General features: G+C 50.1%; 1 protein-coding gene across 2 annotated transcripts in view; it reads left to right on the top strand.

The window, feature by feature from the left end:
- RIN3 (Ras and Rab interactor 3) overlaps window positions 1–27861 on the top strand; it is a 122722-nt gene that overhangs the window by 51979 nt on the left and 42882 nt on the right. For both annotated transcript variants that reach the window (XM_082384496.1, XM_082384495.1), the window contains exon 3: window positions 1655–1772. In XM_082384496.1, the coding sequence (XP_082240622.1) occupies window positions 1655–1772 (118 nt within the window). The remainder of the gene's footprint in view (window positions 1–1654; window positions 1773–27861) is intronic.

The raw sequence follows: 27861 nt of genomic DNA, 5'->3' as shown, positions 1-27861 counted from the left end.
CTTCCTGGGGGGAGGACCAACCCTCTTCCTCTTCCCCAGGGGGAGCTGTGCCCCAGGAGGCTGGGGAGATTCCAGAAGGGGTCTGTCATCACCCAGAAGAAGGGACGAGCCTGGGTGGGGCCAGTGGAGACTAAAAAGAACCTTTTAAAACCACAGAGTCTGTGAAAGGAATCAGGGGTCCCCTCCCCCTGATGGCCGTGGGGAGGGCGCTGCCCTGGGGCTGCTGTGGGTGTAACAGTGGAAAACTTCAGAGTCACAATCCCCGTAACCGAGCAGAACCATCGTCCAGAGCAGAAGAAGTAAAAGTGAAGCGTCTATAAACGCCCTGGCTCTGGTTTAGACTTCGGGTAGTGCTGGGTTACTAGAGCACAGATAGGTCCCTGGGGCTCAGAAGCATCGTTTTGTTTTTGTTTTTGTTTTTAATTTGTTTATTTTTGGCTGTGTTGGGTCTTCGTTGTTGCACGTGGGCTTTCCCTAGTTGCGGCGAGCGGGGGCTACTCTTTGTTGCGTTGTGTGGGCCTCTCCTTGCAGTGGCTTCTCTTGTTGTGGAGCACAGGCTCTAGGTGCGCGGGCTTCAGTAGTCGTGGCACGAGGGCTCAGTAGTTGTGGCTCTTGGGCTCTAGAGTGCAGGCTCAGTAGTTGTGGCGCACGGGCTTAGTTGCTCCGCGGCATGTGGGATCTTCCCGGACCAGGGCTCGAACCTGTGTCCCCTGAATTGGCAGGCGGATTCTTGACCACTGCACCACCAGGGAAGTCCCAGAAGCATCATTTCGACTAGAGTAAACCCACAGGAGAAGAAAGGGCAAGTCCCTCCCTGGGCAGGATGTATAGAACAGAGAGGGGCTGCATAGCGTGGGGTCTGGAGCATGGACACCAGCATCCAGGGCTGAATCCTAGCTCTGCCCCTTTCAGCTGTGTGGCCTTGGCCAGGCAGAGCCTCCAGGGTATGTCCTAGGGGCCAAGCCCATATGGGTATTTCCTCAGTTGATCTTCACACCAGCCCGAAGAGCCAGGTCCTGTTAAGGTCAGAGAGCGCCTCAGTTTCTTCATCTGTGAAGTGGGGATAACAGCAAAACTCACATCACAGGGTTATTGAGAGGACCAAGCAAGTGAATATATGCAAGGTATTCATAACAGTTCCTGTCAAAGAGAAAGCTGTGTATATTAGTTATTAGTTATTTTTGTTTCCATGGGGGAAAAATAGTGTGAATTGACTAATATCTATGATCGTTTCCAGCAGCCTCCCCCAGGGCATACGTGCTGGCGTGTGAGTTGAAATTCAACCCGTCCATTTGAGCTTTTCCAAGCGTGACCCTGGATCACTGCCTGTACCAGATTCAGCTGATTCCAGGCCCGCTACCCTCCCCCAACTAACCAGCATCTCAAGGGGCGGGACTCAGGAATCTGCACTGATTTAGTTGACCCCCCTCAATGGACAAATGAGAAGTTGAGACTCAAGGAGCCAGGGCACATGGGCCACGTGACACATGGCTCTTGGGGCAGAACCCCTAGTTCTACCTCGGGATGCTAGACTCCCCCACCTTGCCTTTTTGTTTCTGGAACATTCCAGATGACTTCCATCTCACTCTTGTCCTTCTAAATAACCTCCCCCCCAAATCTTTGACTCATGGAGTTCCCCCTTCCTCCATTGCAGACGTTCCTGGTCCGCCGGGACAGCAGCTTGAAGCACCTGGTGCTCTGTGTCCACTTCCCTTCCCCAAACGAGAGCTCATCCGCGGTGCTGGAATACACCATTAAAGAAGAAAAATCGAGTGAGTACCATGTCCCCGTTCTGCCTGCAGCCACATGGCAGCAGCAGATGCTACACCCTGTAACCACAGACACTCCTCCCAGGCCAGAAGGGTCTAAAATTAGAAGAAGGGGGAAAGCTTTCATCTGCTGAAGTTATTTGGCCCGGTTTGTTTTGAACTCGGTTTATCACTCAAAGTCAATGCGAGTTTCCACTCACCCATGTCACAGCTTGATGGCTTTGCTTCCTCAAGGCCTCTATGAAGTTTCCTCTTGTTAGGTCATGGTGCAGAAAGGGAAGAAAAAGAGAGGACATGTCTGGGCCCCTAGGTCCTAGTGACAGTTCAGCACACACTCAGACCATGATCTTGGACAAGTCACTGAACCTCTCTGAGCCTCGGTTTTCTCATCTGTCAAATGGATATAATAGTCACTTCCTGTCTGTATCACAGGGCCTTTGTGAGGGTCAAATGGGCAAGCACTTTGAAAGACAAAAATCCTGTGTGTGCCCAGGGCTGCCAGGAGCAGGCTTGAGCCTCCGTGGAAAAATGTTTGGGGACCTCCAAACAAGGGTGGGTTTGTACGCAATTGAAAGGGTTTGGGCTTCCCCCTCCTCTCGTGAGCCAAGCCAGGTATTAAGATCCAAAAGCTTGTTGGAAGAATCTGTAGACTATTCCAAGCACCGGCTTAGATCCTCTTACAAATGGATCCAGGGATGTCAGAAGCTTTTTACTCTTGGTTAGCAGCAGAGTGACAACATTTAAAGAAGGTAAAATATTTAAGTATTTTATAAATATTATAAGTATATAATAGAAACATATACTTTAATCATATATTTGCATAATTAAATGTTATATAAATATAATAAATATTTTAAAAATATTTATTAAATATTTTAGGGTGCTTGTTTCTCAAGAGACACTTGTGCCCGACACTGGGAAGATGCAAAGATGAAAAAGACAGAGCTCTGGCCTCAAGGCTCTCCCAGTGTAGTTGGAGGGTGGGGGGGCAAGGTGGGTGGGAGAGACACAGACCTCAACACTTGCTGTGCAGTGTGACAGATGTAAGTGCACAGGGACCTCTGGCTGAGGGGCACAGAGGATGCAGACCATGGTGGGAAGGATTCCGGGAGGGTGTCAAAGAGCAGGGAATACAGGCTGGCTCCAGAAGGGTGAGGATATTAGTTCAATTAAATGCTGCTTTTCTAGCTCCAGAGGTGGAGGAGAAAGCAAAAGCAGGGGCAGTTTCTTGTTCTTGCCGTACACTGAATGGGTGAAACAGTTCACTCATTCGTGTATTCAACAGTTGATTATTAAGTGTCTGCTCTGTGTCTCAGGAGCTGTTCTACCATGGGGGACACAGCAGGGAACAAAACACAGTCCCTGCCCCTGAGAGAGGAGACAATAAACAAGTGTGGAGAGTCATGCTATGGAGAACATATAAGTGGGAAGATTAGCCAGCTGTTGCAATAACAACAAAAAATGTAATGGGTTAAACCCAGAAGGGGCAAGTTTCCCAATCATGTGCAAGATTCCTGGTCAGTGGGGAAGGCTCATTCAGGGACCCCATCTGGAGCACGCAGCCCCCAGTTTCCTGTGGTTGACTCCATGCCATAGGCTGGAAGGCGAAAGAGGAGGCTTGTGGGCGGGTCTTACCTCAACGCCTGGAAGTAGGTGTGTCACTTGTGCTCACATTCCATTGGCTAGAACTTGCTCACATGGCCACACCCAACTGCAAGGGAGACTGGGAAATGTGGTCCAGACACCTGTCCAGGGAGGCGCAGAGGGCCTGAATCTTGGTGAACTGCTCGGAGTCTGCTCTCTGGGTAAGGCGTAAGGAGCGTGTGGGGTTGTTAATTTATACAGCAACCCTTAATGACTCCCGCCCTACAGCATCCAGCAGGGAAGACAATGTAGGGATCTCAGAAAGGAAGGAGAGTGTTACAGTTTCCCCAGACCAAATATGTAGCGCCCTCTGATGACTGCGGAAGGGGTGAGGTTGCTTGGGGCACCTGGGGCTGCACAGACCCTGGGTGTGCTTTTGATCTCCTGGGAGAAGAGACAGCCATCAGCCTGTCTGCTTCTGGTCTTGTGCAGTCCTGCTACTTATTGAGAGTAGCCAGGCTCTCGGGGACTTGGCTGCCCGGACACCAGGTGTCTACAATCCTTTAGAAGTCCAGGAGCCAGTTGTGCTCTTGAACTTCAACACTAACATTAGGAAAGTCGCTGAAAGTGGGGAGTAGCATTGTGCCGAGCCTGTTGCACGCCAGCACGTGCTCTGGAAGTGGGAGGAGGGAGCGTTGCTTCAAGGGCAGGCTGACCAGGGAGGCTTCCTGGAGGAAAAGGGAGTTGGGCTGGACTGACGGAACGTCTGGAAGTTCTGCTCTCCTCCTTTGCCCCTGTGCTTCTTTCTCCACCTCCCTGCCCCATCTCCAGGGTAATCTCTTCTAGGTCTGCCCAACCCAACGACAGCCTGGCTTCCCCAGGCTTTTGGAACTTGGTCAGGAAGCGTGCACAAGCTCTATCTACCCCATGGAACCAGGATGTCATGTCTGGTCATGTGTCTCATTTCTGATTAGGAGCCCAAGGAGTAAACCAAGGTGTTCGGGATGGAGGAAGCTTCCTTCCCTGGTTTCATGTCTTCCTCCCATGTGGTAGAATCCCATTTTCCATTTTTAAACCTTTAAAAATTTATGCTCAGCTTAGCTGAAAAGAGCAAACCAAACATCCTTCGTGAAACATAACTGTTCCAAATCACGATTCGTGTCCATTCACTGTGACTACACAGATGCCGTAAGTTTGCATGTGTTTCATTTCGCTTTTTTTATTTTACTCCACTGCTCCCCAAACCTCAGACCCCTGAGATCTGCCCCCAGAGAAACCAGACAACAGCAAGAAAGCAGCAGATCGTGTGTTTCTTTGCCATGTTGCTTCGCTGCTTCAACCTTTGTGCTGCCTTTCTGTTCAGTACCTGCCTCCTTAACATGGTTTTTGAGCATGGACCATGGAAGCCACACAGCCTGTGTCGGGTCCGAGCTCCGCCTTTTACCACCTGTGTGACCTTGGGCACCTTGCTTAACCTCTCCAGGCCTCTAAGATGGGGGTGATAATGGTGCCTGCCTCGCAGGGTGCTGGAAGGAGGAGTTAGTGTGTCTGAAGTGCTTAGGGTGGTACCCAGAGCACCATAGAGGGTTATAATTGTGTTGTTGTTGTTATTGCTGTTATTATTGAGCCTCCTGCAGGATTAAAGCAAAAGGAGGAGCGCAATAAGCCTACACACAGGGTTCCAAGGCTCTGGGTAAATCGCAGCCCAGCATGTGGGGCCTGCCTCCTAGTCCCTCATGGGAGGAAGGAGCCACCAACTTCCTGAGTCCTCCCGTGGCCATGGTAGCTGCAGTGGGGGGATGGCCTGAGGAGGAAGCGGGCAAGGGAAAGGCCCAGAGCCTGGAACTGGGACCTTTTGCTGGGGTTCCCCACACAGAGCTGTGGTGAAGGAAGGAGACAAGGGGATCCCCCAAAGCGGGTGGTCAGCCTCATCTGTGACCCCACTCCGTTTGCTCTGATAGGGGAAGACCCGCATGGACCACCTCTGTGCTTCTGTGTGCTTAGGTCATCCTCTAGTTCCTTGTGAAGAGTTTCTTGGCAAAACTCTGAACCAGTCAGCTCAGGCTAGTTATGCTGCGGTGACAAAGAGCCCTGCCCTGCAGTGGGCTGTACACACACAGTACTGCACACACAGTAATGTGAGTGTATTTCTCACTCACGTCCCCTGTCAGCTGAAGCTCTCTACAAAAACATTTCACTCTGCAATCCGGGCTGAAAGAGCAGCCCCCAGCTGGGGGCAGAGGGAAGGGAGAGAGATGGCATAATTCCAGGATGGGAGCCGAAAGGGTTTACTCAGAGGTGGCAGGTGTCACTTCCCATCACATTTCAGGTCAGGTCAGATGGCCAGGTCAGACTCAATGGGATGGAAAGTATGATCCTCCTGCCAGCATGTGACTAGCAGGGAGGGGTAGCGACTATTTTGAACAACTATTACCGTCTGCTGCATCCCCGATTCCCTTCTGTGCTGCACCAAGGTGACAAGAAGGCTTTGCGCTGTCTGGGTCACCACTTAGCTTCATCAGGGACCCTCAGAGGCCAGATGTGTGTCTGGCGGGTGGGGGCAGAGAACCGGCAGAAGAGACATTGGCTCAGGAGATACAGGAGACGAAGGAGCGGGACATGGGGTAGATGGAGGCTAGTCCCGCCTCCAGGCTCAGCCCTGCCCCTTTATGGCTGAAATTAGCCACCTGGCTGGGGGACACTAGCTACTTCTTCGTTAATCTGCACCCTTGAAGATGGTGGCAATGACACATTCATGGGATGGCATTTTTCTGCTGGCCGCCAAATAACAGAAAACCGGTTGGCCCCATCTGTAGAAGAGGAGCTATGAGACAGCGGCGGATGGTGTGGTCTGGCCCCTGCAGGAAGTGACAGCCTGGCACTTGGCCTGAGCCACTTGGCCGAGTTTCGGGGGGCAGCCCCACTTCACTCCCTGCCTATTCCCTATGCCGGACTGACCCCTGGCTTTAGAAAGGCTGGCCTGTCGAACTCAGTTAGGATTTCTTCTTGCCCTGAGCAAATCTCCCACTCTTAGGGCTGAGGTTTTAGGCCAAGTAGTTGAATCGGATAGATACACTTGCACTTGGGAACGGGGCCCACCTCATGGGCACACGCGGTGAATGTTGTGCTGATTGGTGCTGATGATTATCACCGCTGGACTGGGGGGAACTTTTAAACCAAGGAGGGGAGAAATTCTAGATGAGTCCTCCTGGGCAGTAGAGATCTGTATGTATAGGAGGGCAGAGGGTCACCCAAATTGCCTTTGAGGTCCACACAGATTTGCTTTCTGTGCTCTTGGGTTTGACCCTTTCACCAACTGACCCATTATCCTAGAATGAGATTTAACCTGTATTTGGACCAAAATGTATTAAGTCCATAAAAAGGTAAGGAATGATTATTATTGAAGTCAGGGTTGGCGTGGAGAAGGCAAGCTCTTGATATTTTATCAGGGAGCAAGTATTGCCTCGTGAGTGAGTCTTGTGCTGTTGTCAGTGCAAACGTCTTTTGAGAGCATGAGCTTTGGAAAGGCTGACAGTTCTAGGTTTTTATTCTGTCCCTGTCACCTTCCAACATCAGGCAAGTTACTTAACGTCTCTGTGCTTCGGTTTCCTCATCTGCAAAATGGGAACACCTGCAACACAGCTGTTGGAGGATTGATGAGTCAACTCAGGCAGGGACGTGGGACAGTGTTGCCTGGCACAGAGGAAGCACTCAGCATCGTGCTATTGTGACTTAAAATAAGAAATATATCCTTGGTCTTCATTCCCTGGCACAGAGCTCCTAAAACCTTTGAAATTTCCTAAGTGACAAGAGCCATAACTGTGTCTTGAGATTCAAAACAAGCCCTTTCAACCACACCTGAGTTCATGTCCCTGTGGTGACTTTTGGAAAGTGCCTAAGGTTGGGGGCTGGTTGCCAGGGAGACCAACCCTACGATTGGAGTGTTGGAACTTTTGGTCCCACCCCCAGCCTCTGGGAAGGGGAGAGGGGCTAGAGGTTGAGTCAATCACTGATGGCCAGTGATTTGATCAGTCATGTCTGTGTAATGAAGCCTCTGTAAAAAACCCAAAAGGACTGGATTCAGAGAGCTTCCTGTTGGTGAACACATGGAGACTGGGGAGACTGATGCGCTCAGAGAGCACGGAAGCTCTGCACCCCTTCCTGCGTACCTTGTCCTATGCATCATTTCCATCTGGCTGTTCCTGAGTTATAACCTTTTATATAAACCACTGATCTTGTGAGTCAATGGGTTTCCTGAGTTCTGCGACTCACTGTAGCAAATTAATTGAACCCAAGTGGTTGGAACCTCCAGTCTGTAGCCGACTGGTCACAAGCACAGGTGACAGCCTGGACTTGTGATTAGTGTCTGAAGTGGGGGGCGGAGCCGGTAGAGGGAGAGTCTTGTGGGACTGAGCCCTTAACCCGTGGGATCTGACACTGTCTCCAGGTACATGGGGTCAGAATTGAGTTCAATTGTAGGACACCCAGCTGGTGTTGGAGAATTGCTTGGTGGTGTGGAAAAAACAGACATTGGGATTGATGTCAGGATGGAAGTAACTCTAACATCCTGGTGTTGTCTCCTGGACAAAATGAAGACATTTATGGGGAAAAGCTATCACAGTGTCTGAGTGTAGTAAGCACTCAGTAAATACTAGCAGTTATAATTAGCTGTGGAGGTCGAGTAACAGGCAGCTCAGACCTCAGAACCATCACTTCCTTCAGCACCTTGCTCCTGCAGGGCTTCTCTAAGAAGTTAATTCATTCTGCTTATCTCACATTGGTTATTTCCCACGGAGGTTTTGGTAAAAAAAAAAAAAAAAAAAAAAACTAACCGCAGTTTGTATCTTTCTGTTTTCAGTAATTCCCTTTTCAGCCTCCAAAATTGGGGCTGGCCCAGGAAAAAATTACATCATCAGCTAGTTTAACTCCAAGAACCTGATTGTAAAACTTTGGTGAATTTGTTTCTGTGTTTTTGAAAATAGATTTTGAATCATAGTGGTGCATATATATTTTTTTTAAATTATTTATTTATTTATTTTTGTCTGCACTGGGTCTTCGTTGCCCTGCGGGGGCTTTTCTCTAGTTGTGGCGAGCGGGGGCTACTCTTCGTTGTGGTGCACGGACATCTCATTGCAGTGGCCTCTCTTGTTGTGGAGCACGGGCTCTAGGCGCGTGGGCTTCAGTAGTTGTGGCACGTGGGCTCAGCAGTTGTAGCTCACAGGCTCTAGAGTTCAGGCTCAGTAGTTGTGGCACGTGGGCTCAGCAGTTGTGGCTCGTGGGCCCTAGAGCGCAGGCTCAGTAGTTGTGGCGCACGAGCTTAGTTGCTCCACAGCATGTGGGATCGTCCCGGACCAGGGCTCGAACCCAGGTCCCCTGCATCGGCAGGCGGATTCCCAACCACTGTGCCACCAGGGAAGCCCTGCATATATTTTCTGGCCTTCCTTTTTTCACTTAAACATTTTATGATGAGATTTCTCTGTGTCGTTAAACATTTCAAAGACTTTATATCCAATGAACTACGTGCTGAATGACACTTACGAAGGCTCTGTAAGACATGGCCCCTGACATTGGCCCAGTGGTGAGACAGACACACACGCATTTAACCAGAAATGCAAGTCAGACAGTCATAAGCGCTAGAATGTAAGTGTGCACTTTGAGGGCACCAGGAGTTTGTCTTGCTCTGAGACAATGGAACACAGGGGGAGGTTTTGACAGAGGTGGGAGAAAGATCGAGGACGCATGGCCTTGGAGGCAAGAGAAGAGGGAAATGGGTTGAGTGGGGAGGAGAGATGTCATCCCAGCACCAGGCCCTAGTGAGTGGCCTCGGCCTGTGTGTACAGTGACTGCCACCTTCAGGGGCTTTGCAGCTTCAGAAAATGTGTCTAAGGGAAAAGAGTCCAACTCAACTGTTTGAGAGAGCCGGGGGCCTCTGCACAGCTACCCCTCTTTTTTTTTTTTTTTTTAAAGCGTATTATACTTCCCACTTTCTTTTTTTTTTTTTTTAAGAAGTTTCCTTTTATTTATTTATTTATTTATGGCTGTGTTGGGTCTTCGTTTCTGTACGAGGGCTTTCTCTAGTTGCGGCAAGTGGGGGGCCACTCTTCATCGCGGTGCGCGGGCCTCTCACCATCGCAGCCTCTCTTGTTGCGGAGCACAGGCTCCAGACGCGCAGGCTCAGTAGTTGTGGCTCACGGGCCTAGCTGCTCCGCGGCATGTGGGATCTTCCCGGATCAGAGCTCGAACCCGTGTCCCCTGCATTGGCAGGCAGATTCTTAACCACTGCGCCACCAAGGAAGCCCTACCCCTCTTTTAAGGGTGGCTACAGAGGGGTCAGGCACATCCTGGGCTTCCTGTCACAGGAAAACTCTGCGTGTGGATTATTAATATTTGTGTCTGGAGCTCCCACCTTCCTTTCCAGCTGTTTCTGCCTCCTTCTGCCACCCTCCATGAATAGCTGCTCTCTGGAAATTCTCTAGCCAATAAACAGGTTTATACTGACACGTGAAAGACTAACACCACCGTAAAGTAGTGCCCCCGGCCATGAGGGTGTGCATTGCAGTCGGAACAAAGTTATTGTACTGGTGTTACAGGGGTGGAGCACCAGGCATCAGCCAGCAAAGAGTGGGAGTTCGTTTGTCCTGGCTGTCCTGAAATAGCAGAGCAGGGGGCACCTGCTCTAGTTAAGGCTCATCTGGCCGCCAGCATCCTCCCCACGCCCACCACCCACCCAGGCTGGCTGACTCCCCGAGACTACTTAGGTTGATGGTGAAGTTTCATGATGCGTCTCTCGCCTGATCTTGCCTGTTCGGGGCAGTCTCTCCTAGGTTTTCTCCACGTTGAGGCCCCCCCTTCCCAGAAGAGGAGTAATGCCTGCATCCCCATCTGGCACCACCTGCCCCCTTTCTCTTCTCCGCCTCTGCACTCACCGTGTCACCCCACCTCTGTGCTGTTCTCAGGGGCTCGAAGCCCACTCCTCTGGGCCTGTCAGGTCTTCTCATCATTCTTTGTCATCCATTTCATATTTTCATGTCTTATTTCCCTAGCTGGCTGAAGGTAGAGCTTGTGTCTGATATAGTATCCATGGTCCCCATAGCCTAACAGAGGGCAGGGCCACCGCTCAGCTGGTTAATCACACCTCACACTTGTGCAGAGAGACGGCCTGGTCTGGAAAGACTGATAGAGTGGGCTTTGAACCCAATGGACCCAAATTGAAACCCACTCCTTTGCTTTCATCTGCTGTGAGGTCTTGGCAACACTGCTCAATCCTCTACCTCACTAAGCCTTGGTTTTCTCAACCGTGAAATGGCTTCATAATTGTAGTGATGACTAATTGGAACTGCATACAGTAAGTGCTCGTAAAAAGTTAATTGCCTCTTCCCCTTCTCTGACTGCCCACCTTCCCCCTTGGCATAGGTCTTGGGGTCAGAAAACCTGGATTTGCATTCAGTTCTTCTGCTTAACTAGCTGTGGGAACTCAAGCAAGGTGTTTGACTCCTGGGCCTCACTTTCATCAACCACAAATAGGGTTAAAGATGCCTCCAAGGAAATTGTTATGAGGAATAGACAAGAAAACATATTTGTCAACTTGATTACTATGTGTCTTGGCATGTTCCTCCTTGGGTTTATCCTGCCTGGGACTTCCTGCACTTCCTGGCTTGGGTGGCAGGGAAGTTTTCGACTATAATCTCTTCAAATATTTTCTCGGGTCCTTTCTCTCTCTCTTCTCCTTCTGGGACCTCTATAATGCGAATGTTGGTGCGTTAAATGTTGTCCCAGAGGTCTCTTAGGCTGTTTTCATTTCTTTTCATTCTTTTTTCTTTATTCTGTTCCGTGGCAGTGGTTTCCTCCATTCTGTCTTCCAGGTCACTTAACCGTTCTTCTGCCTCAGTTATTCTGCTATTGATTCCTTCTAGTATATTTCTCATTTCAGTTACTGTATTGTTCATCTTTGTTTGTTTGTTCTTTAATTCTTCTAGGTCTTTGTTAAACATTTCTTGCATCTTCTTGATCCTTGCCTCCATTCTTTTTCCGATGTCCTGGATCATCTTCACTATCATTATTCTGAATTCTTTTTCTGGAAGGTTGCCTATCTCCACTTCATTTAGTTGTTTTTCTGGGGTTTTATCTTGTTCCTTGATCTGGGACATAATCCTCTGCCTTTTCATTTTGTCTGTCTTCTGTGATTGTGGTTTTTGTTCCTCAGGCTGCAGGATTGTAGTTCTTGCTTCTGCTGTCTTCCCTCTGGTGGATGAGGCTATCTAAGAGGCTTGTGCAAGCTTCCTGATGGGAGGGACTGGTGGTGGGTAGAGCTGGGTGTTGCTCTGGTGGGCAGAGCTCAGTAAATCGGCTTGTCCACTGATGGGTGGGCCTTGTTGGTTGTTTGGCCCGAGGCAACCCAGCACTGGAACCTACATGCTCTTTGTTGGGGCTAATGGTGTACTCTGGGAGGGCTCACGCCAATGAGTACTTCCCAGAACTGCTGCTGCCAGTGTCCTTGTCCCCGCAATGAGCCACAGGCACCCCCTGCCTCTGCAGGAGACCCTCCAACACTAGCAGGTAGGTCTGGTTCAGTCTCCTTTGGGGTCACTGCTCCTTTCCCCTGAGTCCCGATGCGCACACTACTTTGTGTGTGCCCTCCAAGAGTGGAGTGTCTGTTTCCCCCAGTCCTGTCAAAGTCCTGCAGTCAAATCCTGCTGCCCTTCAAAGTCTGACTCTCTAGGAATTCCTCCTCCTGTTGCTGGACCCCCAGGTTGGGAAGCCTGATGTGGGGCTCAGAACCTTCACTCCAGTGAGTGGACTTCTGTGGTATAATTGTTCTCCAGTTTGTGAATCGCCCACCCAGCGGTTACGGGATTTAATTTTATCGTGATTGCACCGCCCCCCCCCCCATCTCATTGCAGCTTCTCCTTTGTCTTTGGATGTGGCGTATCGTTTTTGGTGATCTCCAGTGTCTTCCTGTCAATGGTTGTTCAGCAGTTAGTTGTGATTCTGGTGCTCTCGCAAGAAGGAGTGAGCACACATCTTTCTACTCTGCCATCTTGAACCCAGTCTCAAGAAAACATATTCAAACATATCTAAAACCTTGCAGAGATGCAAGAGTGAGCTGTATACTACTGCATCCATTCATTCACATGTATACATAGCTAGCATCTATTGAGCCCTAAGCTCAGGTAAGACCAAATTCTGCTCTTAAAAGGGTCACTTGGTGGGCTTCCCTGGTGGCGCAGTGGTTGAGAATCTGCCTGCCAATGCAGGGGACACGGGTTCGAGCCCTGGTCTGGGAAGATCCCACGTGCCGCGGAGCAGCTAGGCCCGTGAGCCACAGTTACTGAGCCTGCGCGTCTGGAGCCTGTGCTCCCCAACAAGAGAGGCCGTGACAGTGAGGGGCCCGCACACCGCGATGAAGAGTGGTCCCCACTTGCCGCAACTGGAGAAAGCCCTCGCACAGAAACGAAGACCTAACACAGCCATGAATAAAATAAATAAATAAATAAATAATTTTTAAAAAAAAACAAAAGGTCACTTGGGTAGCTGAGTGGGTTGAGGCAAGAGTGGAAGAAACAAGGCAAAGTGCTTTCGCGAGTGCTTTGTAGTTCTCACGGCATTCCTGTGCAGAGGCTTGCTCTGGGAGGGGCGCCCCATATTCAGGACTCCTAGGGAGATGTTCCTGGGGGACTCAGCTTTGGGGTTTTTCCCAAAAGGGAAAGCTAACTGTCACCTCTGAGCACTTCTGAAGCACTTCCCAGATTTGCTTGGCTCTGGAAGCTCCCAGACAGCTTCAGCACCAGGAACAGTGGCAGCATCGGTGTGAACGTGTGCAAAGCCATGGCAAGTGTCAATAAGTAGGGTTCTAATCTGGCTCCCCCAGTAACTTGCTGTGTGACCTTTAGCAAGTCACTCAATGTCTCTGGGCCTCCTGTGAAAAGGGACCCCTGACCTCACCGGGCAAGACATGGATATAAAATGCCTTGGAAGGATGAAGCCCCACACAGAGAGAAACGCGCTGTTCATGGTTTGCCTGGCCCCAGACATCCCAAGCACTTGGATATGAAGCCTCACCATAGTGGAGGAAAATACATGTTGTTCAGTGTCCCGTGCAGCCCAACTGGCCACTTGGGAAGCCACAGTATGATGCCTGTCGCACCAACTTCTCCTTTCTGCCCAAACTATTTAAGGAAGCAGTCAGAGGTGAGACCTTCTGGAAAGTTCTGTAGAAATGGACTTGTGACTTCAGTGTTTTGTTGTGTGTCCGTCTCCCTGGATCTGTTAAGAAGCAGCGAACAGTTTGCACTGCTTTTATTGGCAGTCCTGAGCCTGTTGCATACATTCTGTTGTGCTTATTGCTGTCTCAGCCTTGGTTTTCACAGCGGAAACTTTCAGGGAACTTCCCGTCTTGGGGATGTTCCTTAAATGTAGTCATTGTTCCCAGTCCAAGGCTGCCCTGGGCAGCCCCCAGGTGAGACCCAGTTCCTCAATTCTAGGCCCTACCCTTGAAGTCTTATAGCCTTTGGCCCCCAGTTATTGGGGAAACTCCCTGTGTACCAGGCCCTGTACCAGACTCGCTGTGTACCAGGCACAAGGTGGGCATTCATGGCAACTGTTCCTCTTGTCTTCACCATGGCCCTAGGAAGCAGGTGCTAGACCCCTATTTTGCAGCTGAGAGAATTGTGCCCAAGGATGGAACAGGGATTGAACCCGGGCTGTCGACTCCACGTTCAGAGCGGCTTCATCTGGGCCAGGTTGTTTCTTGTCCTGCCTCTCGTGGTCCTCACGCTCGTGGTGCTCCAGGTCAGGGAGTGGTGGGGGGTGCCCAGAGGGAGATCGAGCAGAACATCACCAAGTATATGTAAGGACTTGGGAATCGCCCTCAGAGTCTGAGGCCTAAGCTGAGATGATACCCGAGAGCTTTATGTTTATTGCACAGAAGAGAAAGCTGGAGAGAAAGGGGCAGACAGAGGCTGGACGGCTTCAATAAGGACAGCCATGGAGAAGAATCAGTGGGGTCACCTGAGTTCCAGGCCTCTTAACAGTTCACCCTCTTGATGACCATCCGCAGGTGGGTTTGTCTCTGAGCCGCGGTTTTGGTGGCGCACCAGAGCCCGATCGTTCCAGCCCGTGAGAGCACTCTTCCCAGCTCTGCGCTTGAAATCAACATGGTGGGACTATTTACATCATGGGAATTGGCAAGGGCCATAAAATTGGGGCTTTCTTTCCCTGGAGAGCCGGTTGTTAAACATTACCAGCACACCACTGTTCAGTTTCCTCATCTATAAAATGGGGACAGTAGTGCCCACCTCATGGAACCATTGGGAGGGGATGTATGTGTGAGCATTTTGCAGACTAAAGCATGATGTGTGTGTGTGTGTGTGTGTAGATATGATGTGTGTATTTTATGTAGTTTGTTGTAATTCTTACACAAAAAGCTGTCTCTTTAAAAAGTGGTGGGGCTGTATCTTTGCAGAAACAGGAAATAAGTTGGAACCAGGGAGTGGTACAGCAGGTGTGGCATAGATTCCCAGAGGAATCGGGAGTAATGTGAGACTGTAAACCGATCCTGGGATAACGTTTGAGATCATGAGGTCCTCTCTAGTGGAAGCCTGAGGGGCTCCTTCGTACTGGCTTCAGGGTTCCAAGGACCAAAGCCCTGTCAGTCATTGAGAAGACATGGTGGAGTCCACAGTTTTCTTTGTGGCAGTGGCAGTGGCTGTAATTTTGAAAGAGCCGACACACAGGCAGCCCTGGATGTAAAGGCTGCTTTGTCACTTACTAGCTGGTTGAACCTGGGCGAGCTCCAGAGCCTTTTTGAGCTCGGTTTCCTCATCTGTGACATATGGGTTTGGGGAGACCCGTGGAGAGGGGCTTGTGGGTCTTGGCATCCCTGGACTGTATGTTGAATCTGTGTTGGTTCCGCTCTCTCCCGGGCTCCCTCACAACACCGTCTTAGGATTCCAGGTGGACCCCTGGTTTGCAGAATGTGGCTCAGGGGTTGGTACAGGAAGCTCCCTCTATGCAGCCCGACCTAGAATGTTCTCCCTGTGCCTCTTCCTCTACTGAGTTATGACATGGAATATTTATTGAGAACTTTGCTGGGTACAGTGAGAGATTCTAAGGAAGTAGGATGCTGAGAGCAGCCATTCCCTGAGCCCTTTATATGAATTAACTCATTTAATCTGTATATCAGCTCTAGGATACAAACACTATCATTGGGCAGATTAAAAATAGCTGTGCTTTTTTTGACACTCCTCCCATCAAGAGGTGGGAGGCTATGGCTCCTCCCGTTGAATCTGAGTCAGGCTGGGACTGCTTTGGACAATAGAATAAGGCCAAAGTGACACTATGCCAGTTCCATGTGCAGCTTTTTAGAGAACTGGCAGCTTCTGCTTGGACTCTGGGAGCCCTGAGTTGCCATGTAAGAAGTCTGATGACTCTGAGACCACCATACTGGAGAGGCCCAGAGATCATATGGACAGGGAGAGATGCCCAAGGAGGCCTGCTGAGTCTAGCCTTCCAGCTATGCCTGCCAAGGCACGGGCATAAGTAAAGGCTTCTTGGACCCTCTGGACCAGACCAGTCCCCTGCTGAGTATCAGCAAGTGACCTAGTCAGTGCTAGGAGGAGCAGAAGAATCGTCCAGCAGAGCCCTGCCCAAATTCCTGACCCAGGAAATCATGAGCTACAATAAGATGGTGGTTGCTTTATGCCACTAAATTTTGCAAGTAGTTTATTGCACAGCAGTAGATACCAGAACAAGTACTATCCTATTTTACAGATGAGGAAACTGAGGAAAAGAGAGGCTAAGTGGCTTGCTCATGGTCACACACTAGTAAGTGGTGGGGCCAGGATTTAAAGCCTGGCTCCCCACACGTTCTTGGCACTGTGTCCGTTCTACTACTTGCTCTTGAGTTGAAAACATGGCTCTGCTCTCAGGGAAACTTCTATCTACTTTGGGGTACAAGGATCACACACACTACATAATTAGAGAATCGCGTGAGACATTTCACTTATTCTTTTACTCAATTTAAGAACACTAGACCCTAGGGATACAGAGGTGATGATATTAAGAAAATGTTAGGATTTTACTGCACTCAGAGGCAGGACTGTCCCCCCCCCCAGTGCTGGAGGGTGAGTGAGACCCCAGGGGGACATCTCTGGGGAGGGAGGACATGTGAGCTGTGTCTTGCAGGATGAATAGAACCGTCCCGTTTGGATGAGGGAGGAAGAACATGCGAAGTGGTGGGACGGGATGTGCAAGGACTTGGAGTTTCAGGATGTTGGGGTCCGTCCAAGGGACGTGGTGTCAGCTGGAATGTAAGGCGTGCGGAGGGAGGGACAGGCAGAGAATGGGACCACTGGCCAGAGCTGATCACAGGGTGGTGTGCACCCAGGTCTTGCCGCTCAGCCTTTATCTAAATGGCCACAGAGAATGGGGCCGGGCTTGGGGGGTGGGTGGGGAGGAGATCTGACGCTCCTTTTAAACAGAAGTCCCGTGCCCCTGGGGGCAGCATGGAGGCTGGAATGCAGGGGAGACCCCCGGGGGGCGAACACCAGCGGGGACTCGGCAACCATTTAGGGGCAGCATGTGGGGCGTGGAGACGAGGGGCCCCGGCCAGAGATATCCAGGAGGAAGACTGACAGACAGCCTAGTTGGCAGAACTGGTTGAGGAAGGAAGAGGAGCCAATGTGTCGGGGACCTGTGGCAGCGTCACCCCAGATCCAGGGGAAGGGTGGTTGGAGGGGGTGACAGCAAGGAACACGGGGATCCACCGTGCCAGGGGGAAAGAAACCCACCACCATCACCCCGGTGCCTGGAGCAGTGCCTGGCACATAGTAGGTGCTCAGTAAATATTTGGTGAATGGAAATTGAATAAACCCCTGGGTCCAGGCCTCTGGAGGGAGGGCAGAGTCTGGGGTAGAGATCTGAGAGTCTGCAGGGGGTGAGATGCTAAGCCTGCATTGTCCCTCTGTGGTGGTCATGTCCTGTGGGTTCAAGAGGCCCGTTTCCACCTCTGCGCTTAGAGATAAGTCCACTCTTCTTACTGGGTGGTAAAAGTGCCATGTGGTAGTTAAAGGGGAACTTGAATTAGATGACGGGCTAGAGAAACCTAAGACTCTGAATCTAATTGCCGGAGGACTTTGAACCCTGACCCCCAGTAGGTCACGGGAACGTCCCTGTGCCCACAGAGATGCTTCTTGTGGCGGCAGCAGTGGTGTCCCTTTCCCTGTCCAGGGGCATTTATGGTGATTCAGGAGAGCTCCCAGCCCTATGCCTGCTGGGGATTTGGGGAATGGGGGCGGTTCTATAAATAACACCCCTTCTTCCACTCCTGTGTTCAGAGCCAGTGAGGAAATAAAGGGTCAGAACATCAGCTTTCCTGCTGATGGACTGCTTTGAAGGAAGCAGTTTGACCTACAGCTGAATTCAAGTGCCCGAGCATCACGCCCCTCATGGAATTTGTTCGCTGGAACTGCAGGCCTCCCCCTGGCAAGGGCCAAGCCTGCCCCAGGGCGCTTACACCACGGCCGGCGAGAAGAAAGCTGCGTCCTGAGCCCAGCTGGCTGGGTCTTTACCAGCAGGTGTTTCAGTAGCATGTCAAAGCAAGTGAAATGTCAGTTGACTTGAGACTGGTCCCTTGTTCTTGATTCCACACTCAGTGGCTCTGTGCTGCTGGTGAAGAGGACTGGAATGTGATTCCTGTGAGGCTGAGGTCGTGGATTCTGAGTCCTAGTGGACACGCCGGTCTTGCATTCAGCTCCGTTCCAGCACTGATGTCGGGCACCCACCACGTGCAGGCAGCTCTAGGTGTCGGCATCCACAGGGCCCCTGGGGTCCTGCCGGTTGTCCTAGGAGCACAAGCTGCTTCTCCCTCTGGTGCTGGGTTTCTGAAACTCAGCACTCGACATTTGGAGCTGGATCATTCTTTGCTGTGAGGGGCTGTCCTGTGAGCTATAGTATGTTTAGCAATATCCCGGGCCTCTGCCCGCTAGATGTCAGTAGTACCAACCCCTCCCCCTTCCCCCCAACAACCTAAGATGTGTCCATGCACTGCCAAACGTGCCCTGGGGGGTAGATTTGCTCCTGGTCAAGCACAGCCGTCTAGTTTGGCAACCATGAGCCGCAGGAGACTACTGAACACTACAGATGTGGTGAGTCTGAATTGAGATTAGCTGTAAGTGTAAAACACACACCAGATTTTGAACACTTCGTATGAAAAAAAGAATGTGATGTGTCTCAGTAATATTTTATAAATTTATTTATTTATTTATTTATTTTTGGCTGTGTTGGGTCTTCGTTGTTGCACACGGGCTTTCTCTAGTTGCGGCGAGCAGGGGCCACCCCTCTTTGTGGTGCACGGGCTTCTCACTGCGGTGGCTCCCCTTTTTGCGGAGCACGGGCTCCAGAGCACAGGCTCAGTAGTTGTGGCGCACGGGCTCCGCTGCTCCGTGGCATGTGGGATCCTCCCGGACTAGGGCTCGAACCCGTGTCCCCTGCATTGGCAGGCGGATTCCCAACCACTGTGCCACCAGGGAAGCCCTCAGTAATATTTTTATACTTATGGTTTGTTGATACTATTTTGAATACGTTGGGTTAAATAGAATATATTACTAAGATGAATTTTACTATTTACTTGTTTCTGTTTACTATTACTAACATGACTATGAGCAAATTTTAAATTGCACACGTGACTCGAATCATATTTCTACTGGACAACAGGGTCTAGAGAGCCAGCGGCCCGGTGTGCTGGGTGAGGTCATGGGCTGCAGAGTCAGGCTTGCTGCAGGTCACATCCTGGTACCACTTCCCAGCTCTGTGACCTTTGGTGAGTCACTTAACCTCTCTGGGTCTCACAGCTCTCATAAATGGCAATCACTTTCTTCTAGACCACAGGTAAAAGTTCCGAAACTCTGAGGTGGGATGAACTTTATAAGCTCCTGAAGTTGAAGCTGGGTTGTTTTCTGGGTGGGGTAGTTTCTCGATGGGTCCTCCCGTGGCCCTCGGGGCTGTTCTCGCCATCAGGGTGGTGCCCTGGGCCACCTCCCTTTCCGCCTGTCCTTTCTGCTCCCAGAGAGAGCCATGTTTTCTCATGATGGGTACAATCAAAGATGCCTCCCCGCCCCTACAATCTGAGTAGAGGAGATGGCGGATTGCTTCCCCAGCCTTGCAGCTCGTTCCCTGTGGGTAATTCAAGCCCTGGGATGGCGGGCCTCTGCTCAGCCTCTCTCCTCCACCCCTCCCTGTTCCTTCTCCCCCAACACCTCCCTGTTGCTTACTTTTTATTTAGTCTTCCCTGCCATTTGGCAATTCGCACATCTGTCCAATGTCTCCCCTTCTGTTTCGGCATCTGAACCTATAAATAGTTCCCAGGCAAAGTCCCATCTGCGTTGTGACAATCCGTTCTGTATTCCTTTTCCCAGACCAAAATCCTCATCTACGCGGTTGCTAAATACGGAAGTGCACCATCCAAGAAAAGGAATCTTTTATTACAGCTTGGACAGTGTGGTGGCAGTGGCTGCAGATGTAGCTGCCAACGTGGATTCAGAGATAATGCTTTCAATAGTGGCAAGACCCGTTACACATATGGGGTGATCCAGGCGAGGCCCTGGATCTGGGAAAGAGGAAAGGGTTGGCCCTTGCTTTCCGGGATCTTCATTCTGGGCCAGAGTCATGATGTGGTGTAGTCATGCTCTAAATTGGAGCGTGTGTCCAGTGCTGGGGCCACAGGGAAGGGAGCATAGTTCTGCGCAGGAAGCCCTCTCTGAGGGTAACACGGGGCCTGCCTGGTGACTGAGGCGGTGTGTGACCCATGGGAGGGCGTCTCTGTTAGCTGACAGGTGAGGGAGTCACACTGAGCGCGTTCGGGAATGAAGCACTGGAATGCCCTCCCTCTGTGCCACGCCACCTCCGCTGAACAAAAGGTGCCTCGTGCTCCAAGCTCCCAGGCTGGTGGCACCTGGTCATGACTGGCTGTGCCCTCGGGCCAGTTACTTAAACTCTCTGAGCCTCAGTTTCCTGGCTTATAAGATGAGGATAATGGAGTTGTCATGATGATTAAAAATACAGAGGCTAGAACACAGTAGGCACTTGGTAAATGGTAGATGATATTATTATTGTTGTTGTTGTTAAAACTTTGAAAATGATAACCCTCTATTACTAATCAAGAGGCTCAAATCTGAACAAAGCCCACACTGCGAAGTTGGAAGAAGGGGGCAGAACAACAGTAGTCCAGGCTCAGAATCTAGATCCCAGAGAGCACCAGAATCAAGCTCTGGAAGACACCCAGGCTAATCCTCTTTCACTGGACTTCAGTTTCCCCATCTGTGCAGTGAGGGAGTTTGAACCGGAGCTGTCTCTAAGGGCCCTTTCATTCTGACTTTCAATAGTTCCCCATCCATTGGGAGGCATAGTTGAGTGTGCTTGGGTCTAGTCTGGGCAAATTTGGGGTGTGGTAGAGAACTCAGTAAAAAGACATTGCTGCCTTTTACATCCTAAAATTCTTAAGATGAAATCAAGAGGAGATTGCTCCTTATGCCGAGAACACCCAGCATAGATGGCCATGACTCATACCCAGGGCTGCCATGGACAGTTGCCCAGCTTGTGCACTGCTCAAAACTGCCGGGTAGGATTAAATCCAGCTGGCGTTCTGCTCGTCAAGTTGTGCAGTTTTGTGCAGGGCTGCAGCCACCTCTTTGCTCCCTTGCCAAACCCTGTAACGGGGCACTGGGAGCATGTGGAAGTGGCCCCCTGCTTGGACCCCTGGCCATGGCTGCTAGGTCCTCCCCTGTTCCTTTCCCATTGGCCTCTAGTCAAAGGTACATGGGGCAAAGGCTTGCCGTGCCCCAACTCTGAACAGAAGGCCCTGCAGCAAGTCCTGCCCCCAGGGGCCCGTGGCTGATGAGGGAGACGGAGGGCTAAGGAGGGATAATGTACACTGAGAGGCTTCAGGGCTGGTGGGGGTGTGCGGGATTTACAGAGGACAGACTGGTACGTAGACAGGGAAGGGACTCCAGGGCCAGCCAGTGAACCAAGGGCCAAGATGCCCACCCTGGACCATCAGTAACAGCCAGGGACAGAGAAAGGGAACTGCTTTCAGCACATTTGCAGATCAGCATCCTCTCCCAGGTCCCTGAGCTCTAACTCGCCCCCCTGCCCTCCTCCCCCCACCCCAGACCTTCCAGACCTCTGTGTCATCTTTGGTGGAGGGGCTGCTATTCCTCACTCAGGGCCTGCCTGTGGGGGTACCACTCAGCCTCGGCACAGCCAGGGGAGGGCCTCAGTTACTCGTATCCTCACTTGGCCGTTAGAGAAATCAAGTCTCTTGATTTCTCTAGCTTGAAGGCTTGTGGGGGATGGAACCAGGAGCCCATGCCCGGTCGGTACCATCCGGGTTTGGGCTTTGCCTGGAACGGGAACAGGAGTTTGCCCCACTCCGAGCTCCAGTCGTTGTATGGCGGGGCAGCAAGTCAGCTCCGAGAGCACAGATCTGCTGCCTGGCGCAGGCCTGTTTGTTCTCACTTCTCCTGGCAACTCTCCTTCTGCTGGAGCCAGAGCTTCCGGAAGCCCTAGTCCAGCAGCACCCTTCCTTCTGGAGGGGGTAGAGCCGTCCTCCCATTTCACAGGTGACCCAGCCGCACTGCAGGAGCATCTTGAAGTAAGTGGTGCCAGAGCTGGGCCTGGAACCACGGGGTCCCCTGGACTCCAGAGAAATTGCCACTCTCCCCACTTCCACCCCCGGGAACAGGGCAACTAGTTTTCATCTATCACAGAAAATTGGGCCTGATGATAGCAGTAAACAGTCCTTTTTCCTCCTCAGCCACAAACTGTCCAGGTGGTGGTTCCCGTGGCAACCATGGTGTTGCCGGGCAGCGGTGGGTCCCACGAGCCAGAAGGCAACTGTGACCTTCCAAGTGGGGAAGGAGCTGAGGGGGCATGGGAGGGACACCTGGAAGAATGGGCCTGCAGGTGACGCCCGCCTCCTGCTCCAGCTGTGAACCACTCCCCAGCCTCTGGTCACATTGGCTTTTTATCCTCAGGCTCTGCACTCCTGGCCTTTGCTGTCAGGGACCCAGCTTGGTGACCTAGGGCCCCTTTTAGGAAGTGGGATCAGAATCCATTAGGATCTGTCTTCCAACCCATTCTGGGTGATCCGCTTTAGAGAAGGTTGTCTCGACAGTGTCACATAAGGCTCTGGAGTGAGGCCACTTCCTGGGCCCACCCAGGTTTCCCCCGGCCAGGTGTGACGGCCTTTTCTGAGAGGCCCGAGACCCCGCCTCTTCTGCCAACACCGGCCCTTCCTGTGTCCCTCTGGGGACACTGTCCTTCCCGGGCAGTTCTCATCCATCCGGGGCCCATTCCATGAACGCACATACTGAGGCCTTGCTAAGTACAGGGTTTTTTTCTTAGATAAAAATCAATGAACATCTCTCCCACCCTCACCCAACCAAACTTTCAATCATAAAAGAGAATGAGCGGGTTGTTTCGAATCTCTGCCCCTGGGGAAGGAGCTTCAGCTGGGTCCTGTGGCCAAAGCCAGCGGCCAGTTGCCTGTCACCCTGCTCACCGTGAGGCTTCCTCTCGATTTCTAAATCCGTTTCCCCTTATTTCTACAGACTATGAGCACATAAATATTTGTCAGTGGTTGAATACATAATGTCCTAGCTAAAGAGTAACTCTGACCCAGCCCTTCAAATGAGGGTCATACCTGGAGATTTATTTATAACTCCTGTTGTCAACCGAACTGTGTTTGAACAGAGATCTCTCAGGTTAACAAGGGCGTCTGCCAACAAGGAAGACGGTTTGCGTTTCTTGAGTAACCTGTACACTTCACAATTTTAATAACTGTTGGCAAGGCGTAGCTTCACTCTGCGTTGTCGTGTGACCATCTTTTCCTCATCAAAGCCCAGGGTCAGGCTTAGGTGAACAGATGCTCATCCTTCACTTGTTAGTAAAGACAAATCAGACCCTAAAGAAGGCACATACCAATAGCCATTCTCTGCTTAAAATGAACATGACGTAGGACGTCTCTCTTGTCAATTTCACTCACCTCAGTCACTAGGAATGTGTGGTAATTAAACCAGGCTTGGCTAAACTTTACCTTTGGGCCAACTATGAAGAAAATGTCTGCAGAGGGACTTAATAGTGTCAGTAAGATTGCACAGGGGACTTTGGTCTAGATAAGGATAATAACTGATTAAAGATACCTCATACATTAATTATAACAACAGATACTGCCAAGTGCAAAGAAGAGTTGACTGTTCATTAAAGCAGGTTGGAAATATCCCTACTGAATCATTTATGCAGCACCAGTCGAGTGCTTACTATTTCGCAAACTTGGACAGTATTCATTTTTTTCATTCTTTTTTTTTTTTAATTTTTATTTATTTATTTGGTTGCGTTGGGTCTTAGTTGCGTCAGGCGGGCTGCTTAGTTGCGTCAGGCGGGCTGCTTAGTTGTGGCAGGCGGGCTCCTTAGTTGTGGCTCACTGGCTTCTTAGTCGCGGCATGTGAACTCTTAGTTGCAACATGCGTGTGGGATCTAGTTCCCGGATCAGGGATCGAACCTGGGTCCCCTGCATTGGGAGCGCAGAGTCTTAACCACTGTGCCACCAGGGAAGTCCCATTTTTTTCATTTTTAACATAAAATTTGAAAGACCCTGTTCACGGATGAAAAGACAAGCTATAGCTGGGAGAAAATATTTGCAAATCACACATCTGACAAAGGCTTTGTAACTAAAACATAAAGAACTCTCAAAACTCAACATTAAAAGCAAGCAACCCAAATAAAAATGAGCAAAGGATCTGAATAGACATTTTTCCAAAGTATATGTACAAATAGCCAATAAGCACATGAAAATATACTTGACATCACTAATCCTTAGGGAAATGGAAATCAAAACCACAAGGAGATACCACTTCACACCCACTAGGATGACTCGAATCAGTAAGACAGACAAAGTACTGGCAAAGGTGTGGAGAAAGCGGAACCTCATCCATTGCTAGTGGGAATGTAAAATGGTGCAGTTGCTTTGAAAAACAGTCCGGCAGTTTCTTAAACATGTAGAGTTTCTGTAGGACCCAGCAATTCCACTTCTAGGAATATACCCAAGAGAAATGAAAACATATGTCCACTTAAAAATTTGTACACAAATGTTCAATGCAGTATTATTTGTAGTAGCCAAAGAGTGGAAACAACCCAAATATCCATCAGTGATGAATGGATAAATAAAATGTGGTGTATCCATCTAACAGAGTATTATTCAGCCATAAAGAGGAATGAAGTGCTGACCCCTGCTGCAACACAGACAGGGATGAACATGGATGAACATTTAGCATGATGCTAAATGAAAGAAACCAGACCCACAGGGCCACATACTGTATGATTCCATGTATATGAAAAGTCCAGAACAGGCAAATCCATAGAGACAGAAAGTAGGTTAGTGGCTTCCAGAAGCTAGGAGGAGGGAGGGATGGAAAGTGGCTGCTAATGGGTACAGGGTTTGTTTGGGGAGCTAATGAAAATGTTCTAAAATTGATTGTGATGATGGTTGCACAACTCTGTGAATATACTAAGACCATCATGCACTTTAAATTGGTGAATTGTATAGTGTGTGAATGATATCTTAATAAAACGTTTTTTAAAAATTCAACATTAAAAGAAACTGTCCAATTAGAAAATAGGAAAAGACATGAATAGACACTTGAGCAAAGAGGATGTACACACGAAAGGGCATTCAACATCTTTTTGAAATGCAAATTACAGAAATGCAAATTAAAACCACAATGAGATATCACTCTACACCTAGTGGAATGGCCAAAATAAAAAATAGTGACAACACCCAGCTGGCGAGGATGGGGAGAAATTGAATCACTCCTTCATCGCTGGTGAGACGTAAAGTGGTACAGCCACTCGGGAGAGCAGTTTGGCCCTTCCTTTGAAAATGAAGGGTAGACTTACCATGTGACCCAGCAGTTGCACTCTTGGGCATATATCCCAGAGAAAGGAAAACATATTTTCATGCAGAAGCATGTACATAAATGTTCCACAGCAGCTTTGTGCATAATAACTAAAAACCGGAAATTCCCAGATGTCCTTCAGTGGGTGAATGACCAAGGAAACTATGGTACATCCAGACCATAGGTTACTACTCAGCACTAAAAAGGAACGGGATATTGATTCACTCAGTAACTTGGATGACCCTCGAGGAAATTATGCAGAGTGGGAAAAGCCCATCTCAAAGAATATGTACTGCATGACTCCAGTTACGACATTCAGTAATGTAATCACAGAGATGGAGCAATTTGCTAAAAGCGCCACGCCTGGTGCTGGGAGTACCATGGAGAACAAAAGATACATACACAGTTCCTGCCTTGGCAGCTCATTTGTATTATTGAGTGATAAAATGGAATTTCTTAAAACAAAAAATCTTCTAACGGCTTTCGGTTCTTCATGGATAACTGACATTGAGATTGTAAACGCTAGAAGCCAGGCCGGCGTGTGTAGACCCGGAGTCTCCACCTTGTCCCGATTCAGCCTTGATGGTGAGTCATGAGGTGAAAAGTTTCCTTTTCTCTAGGCAGGGGCAGAGCCCCAGTGTTGTCACCTGTTGTCACCTTGGGACACAGCAGGTGGGTCTGGCTGGTGCTCTTTCTCTCTCCTCACTCTTTGAAAGCGGGATGGTTTAGACAGGGTCTGGCGTGTTCCCGCCGCAGTTTCTGCTGAGGAGGCTGGAAGCTGTATACAGCGGAGGAGTTGCTGCTCAAGGATTCAAAGGTGAGCAGAGGTTGCCAGCATCTTTGATGGGAGGACCCAGCAGGCAGTGGGCTGACGCGGGGAGCTTGTCAGCTGTGCCCGCAGTGCTGTGAGGGGCACCGAAGCAGCATGAGTGAGAGGACTCTGGAAACCCATCGGTTTCTGAGAAAAATTTACAGAGAGATTTAGGAAATTCAAGAAAAATTCAGAGAATCTTTATAGCTTCTCTACTTACAGAAGTCATATATGCTCATTATAAAAATCCCAGAAAAACGTAATACAGGAAGTGAAATTCAGTCCACTCTGTATGTATGCATTTTCTTTTTTTTAATAATGGCTTTACTGAGATGTATTTATTCCATGTATTCAGTATCATACAGTTCACCCATTTAAAGTGTACGATTCAGTGGCTTTTGGTATATTCAGTTGTCTAGCCCTCACCAAAGTCAATCTGAGAACATTTTCAACACCTCAAAAAAGAAGCCCCGTGTTGCACAGTGTGACTGTACTTAATGTCACTGAACTGTACACTTAAAAATGGTTTAAATGCTAAACTTTATGTTTTTCATAGTTTAGCACAATTAAAAAAAAAGAAACTCCATCCCGTGTCCCCTGTCCCCTTTCCCCTCCAGCCCTAAGCAACCACGGATGTACTTGCTGTCTCTGGAGATTTGGTCCACTCTTGATTCTGACACCAGGAGGCCTGGTCAGCCCAGCTGTCCTCCTCAGAGCCTTCCCTGTGTGCCGGGCGCAGGGCTGGGCACAGTGCCGGTGATGGGCAAAGTGAGACCCGTCCCTGTTCTCATTCTCACCGTCTGAGAACCCTCGGCCCACGTCACAATGTGAGCACATACACCCTGCTTCCTGAGCCAAGAGTGTGTGATTTGGACAGTACCTCCTGCGTGTGGCTTTCCTGTGGGAGAGGTCGGAGGACCAGCAAGCCTTTGAGGCAGAAAGTGGACCTGGAGCTGATCCCTCAAGGCAGGGAAGGGGGAAGCTGGATCCTCCGTGCACGAGGAGACAGCATGAGCAAAGGCCCGGAGGCCAGCAATCCCAAGTTGAGGTTGGCAGGGTTGGCTCCTTCTGGAGACCAGGGAGAATCTGTTCAAGGCACTCTCCTGGCTTCTGGTGACAGCCAGCAATCCTTGGCTCGTAGCTGTATTCCAGTGTCTGCCTCCATTCACATGGTCTTTTCCTCTCAGTGTCTGTGTCCCAGGTCTTTACCTGTCTTCTTTTTTTTTTTTTTTTTAATTAATTAATTTATTATTTATTTTTGGCTGTGTTGGGTCTTTGTTGCTGCGCGCAGGCTTTCTCTAGTTGCGGCGAGCAGGGCTACTCTTCGTTGCAGTGCACGGGCTTCTCATTGTGGTGGCTTCTCTTGTTGGGGAGCACGGGCTCTAGGCGCACGGGCTTCAGTAGCTGTGACTCGCGGGCTTCAGTAGTTGCGGCACACGGGCTCTAAAGAGCAGGCTCAGCAGTTGTGGCGCACGGGCTTAGTTGTTCCACGGCATGTGGGATCTTCCTGGGCCAGGGCTCAAACCCGTGTCCCCTGCATTGGCAGGCGGATTCTTAACCACTGTGCCACTGGGGAAGTCCTACCTGTCTTCTTATAAGGACACCAATCATTGGATTTAGGGCCCACCCCATGCATTCTGACCTTGTGTTAACTTGATTCCACCCGACAAGACCCTCTTTCCAAATAAGGTCACATTCATAGGTACCTGGGGTTAGGATTGAAACGTATCTTTTTGGGGGACACAATTCA

This window comes from Balaenoptera borealis (genome assembly GCF_965194805.1).
Source record: "Balaenoptera borealis genome assembly, chromosome: 3".
Lineage (NCBI taxonomy): Eukaryota > Metazoa > Chordata > Mammalia > Artiodactyla > Balaenopteridae > Balaenoptera > Balaenoptera borealis.
This window is presented reverse-complemented; position numbering and strand designations above follow the sequence as displayed.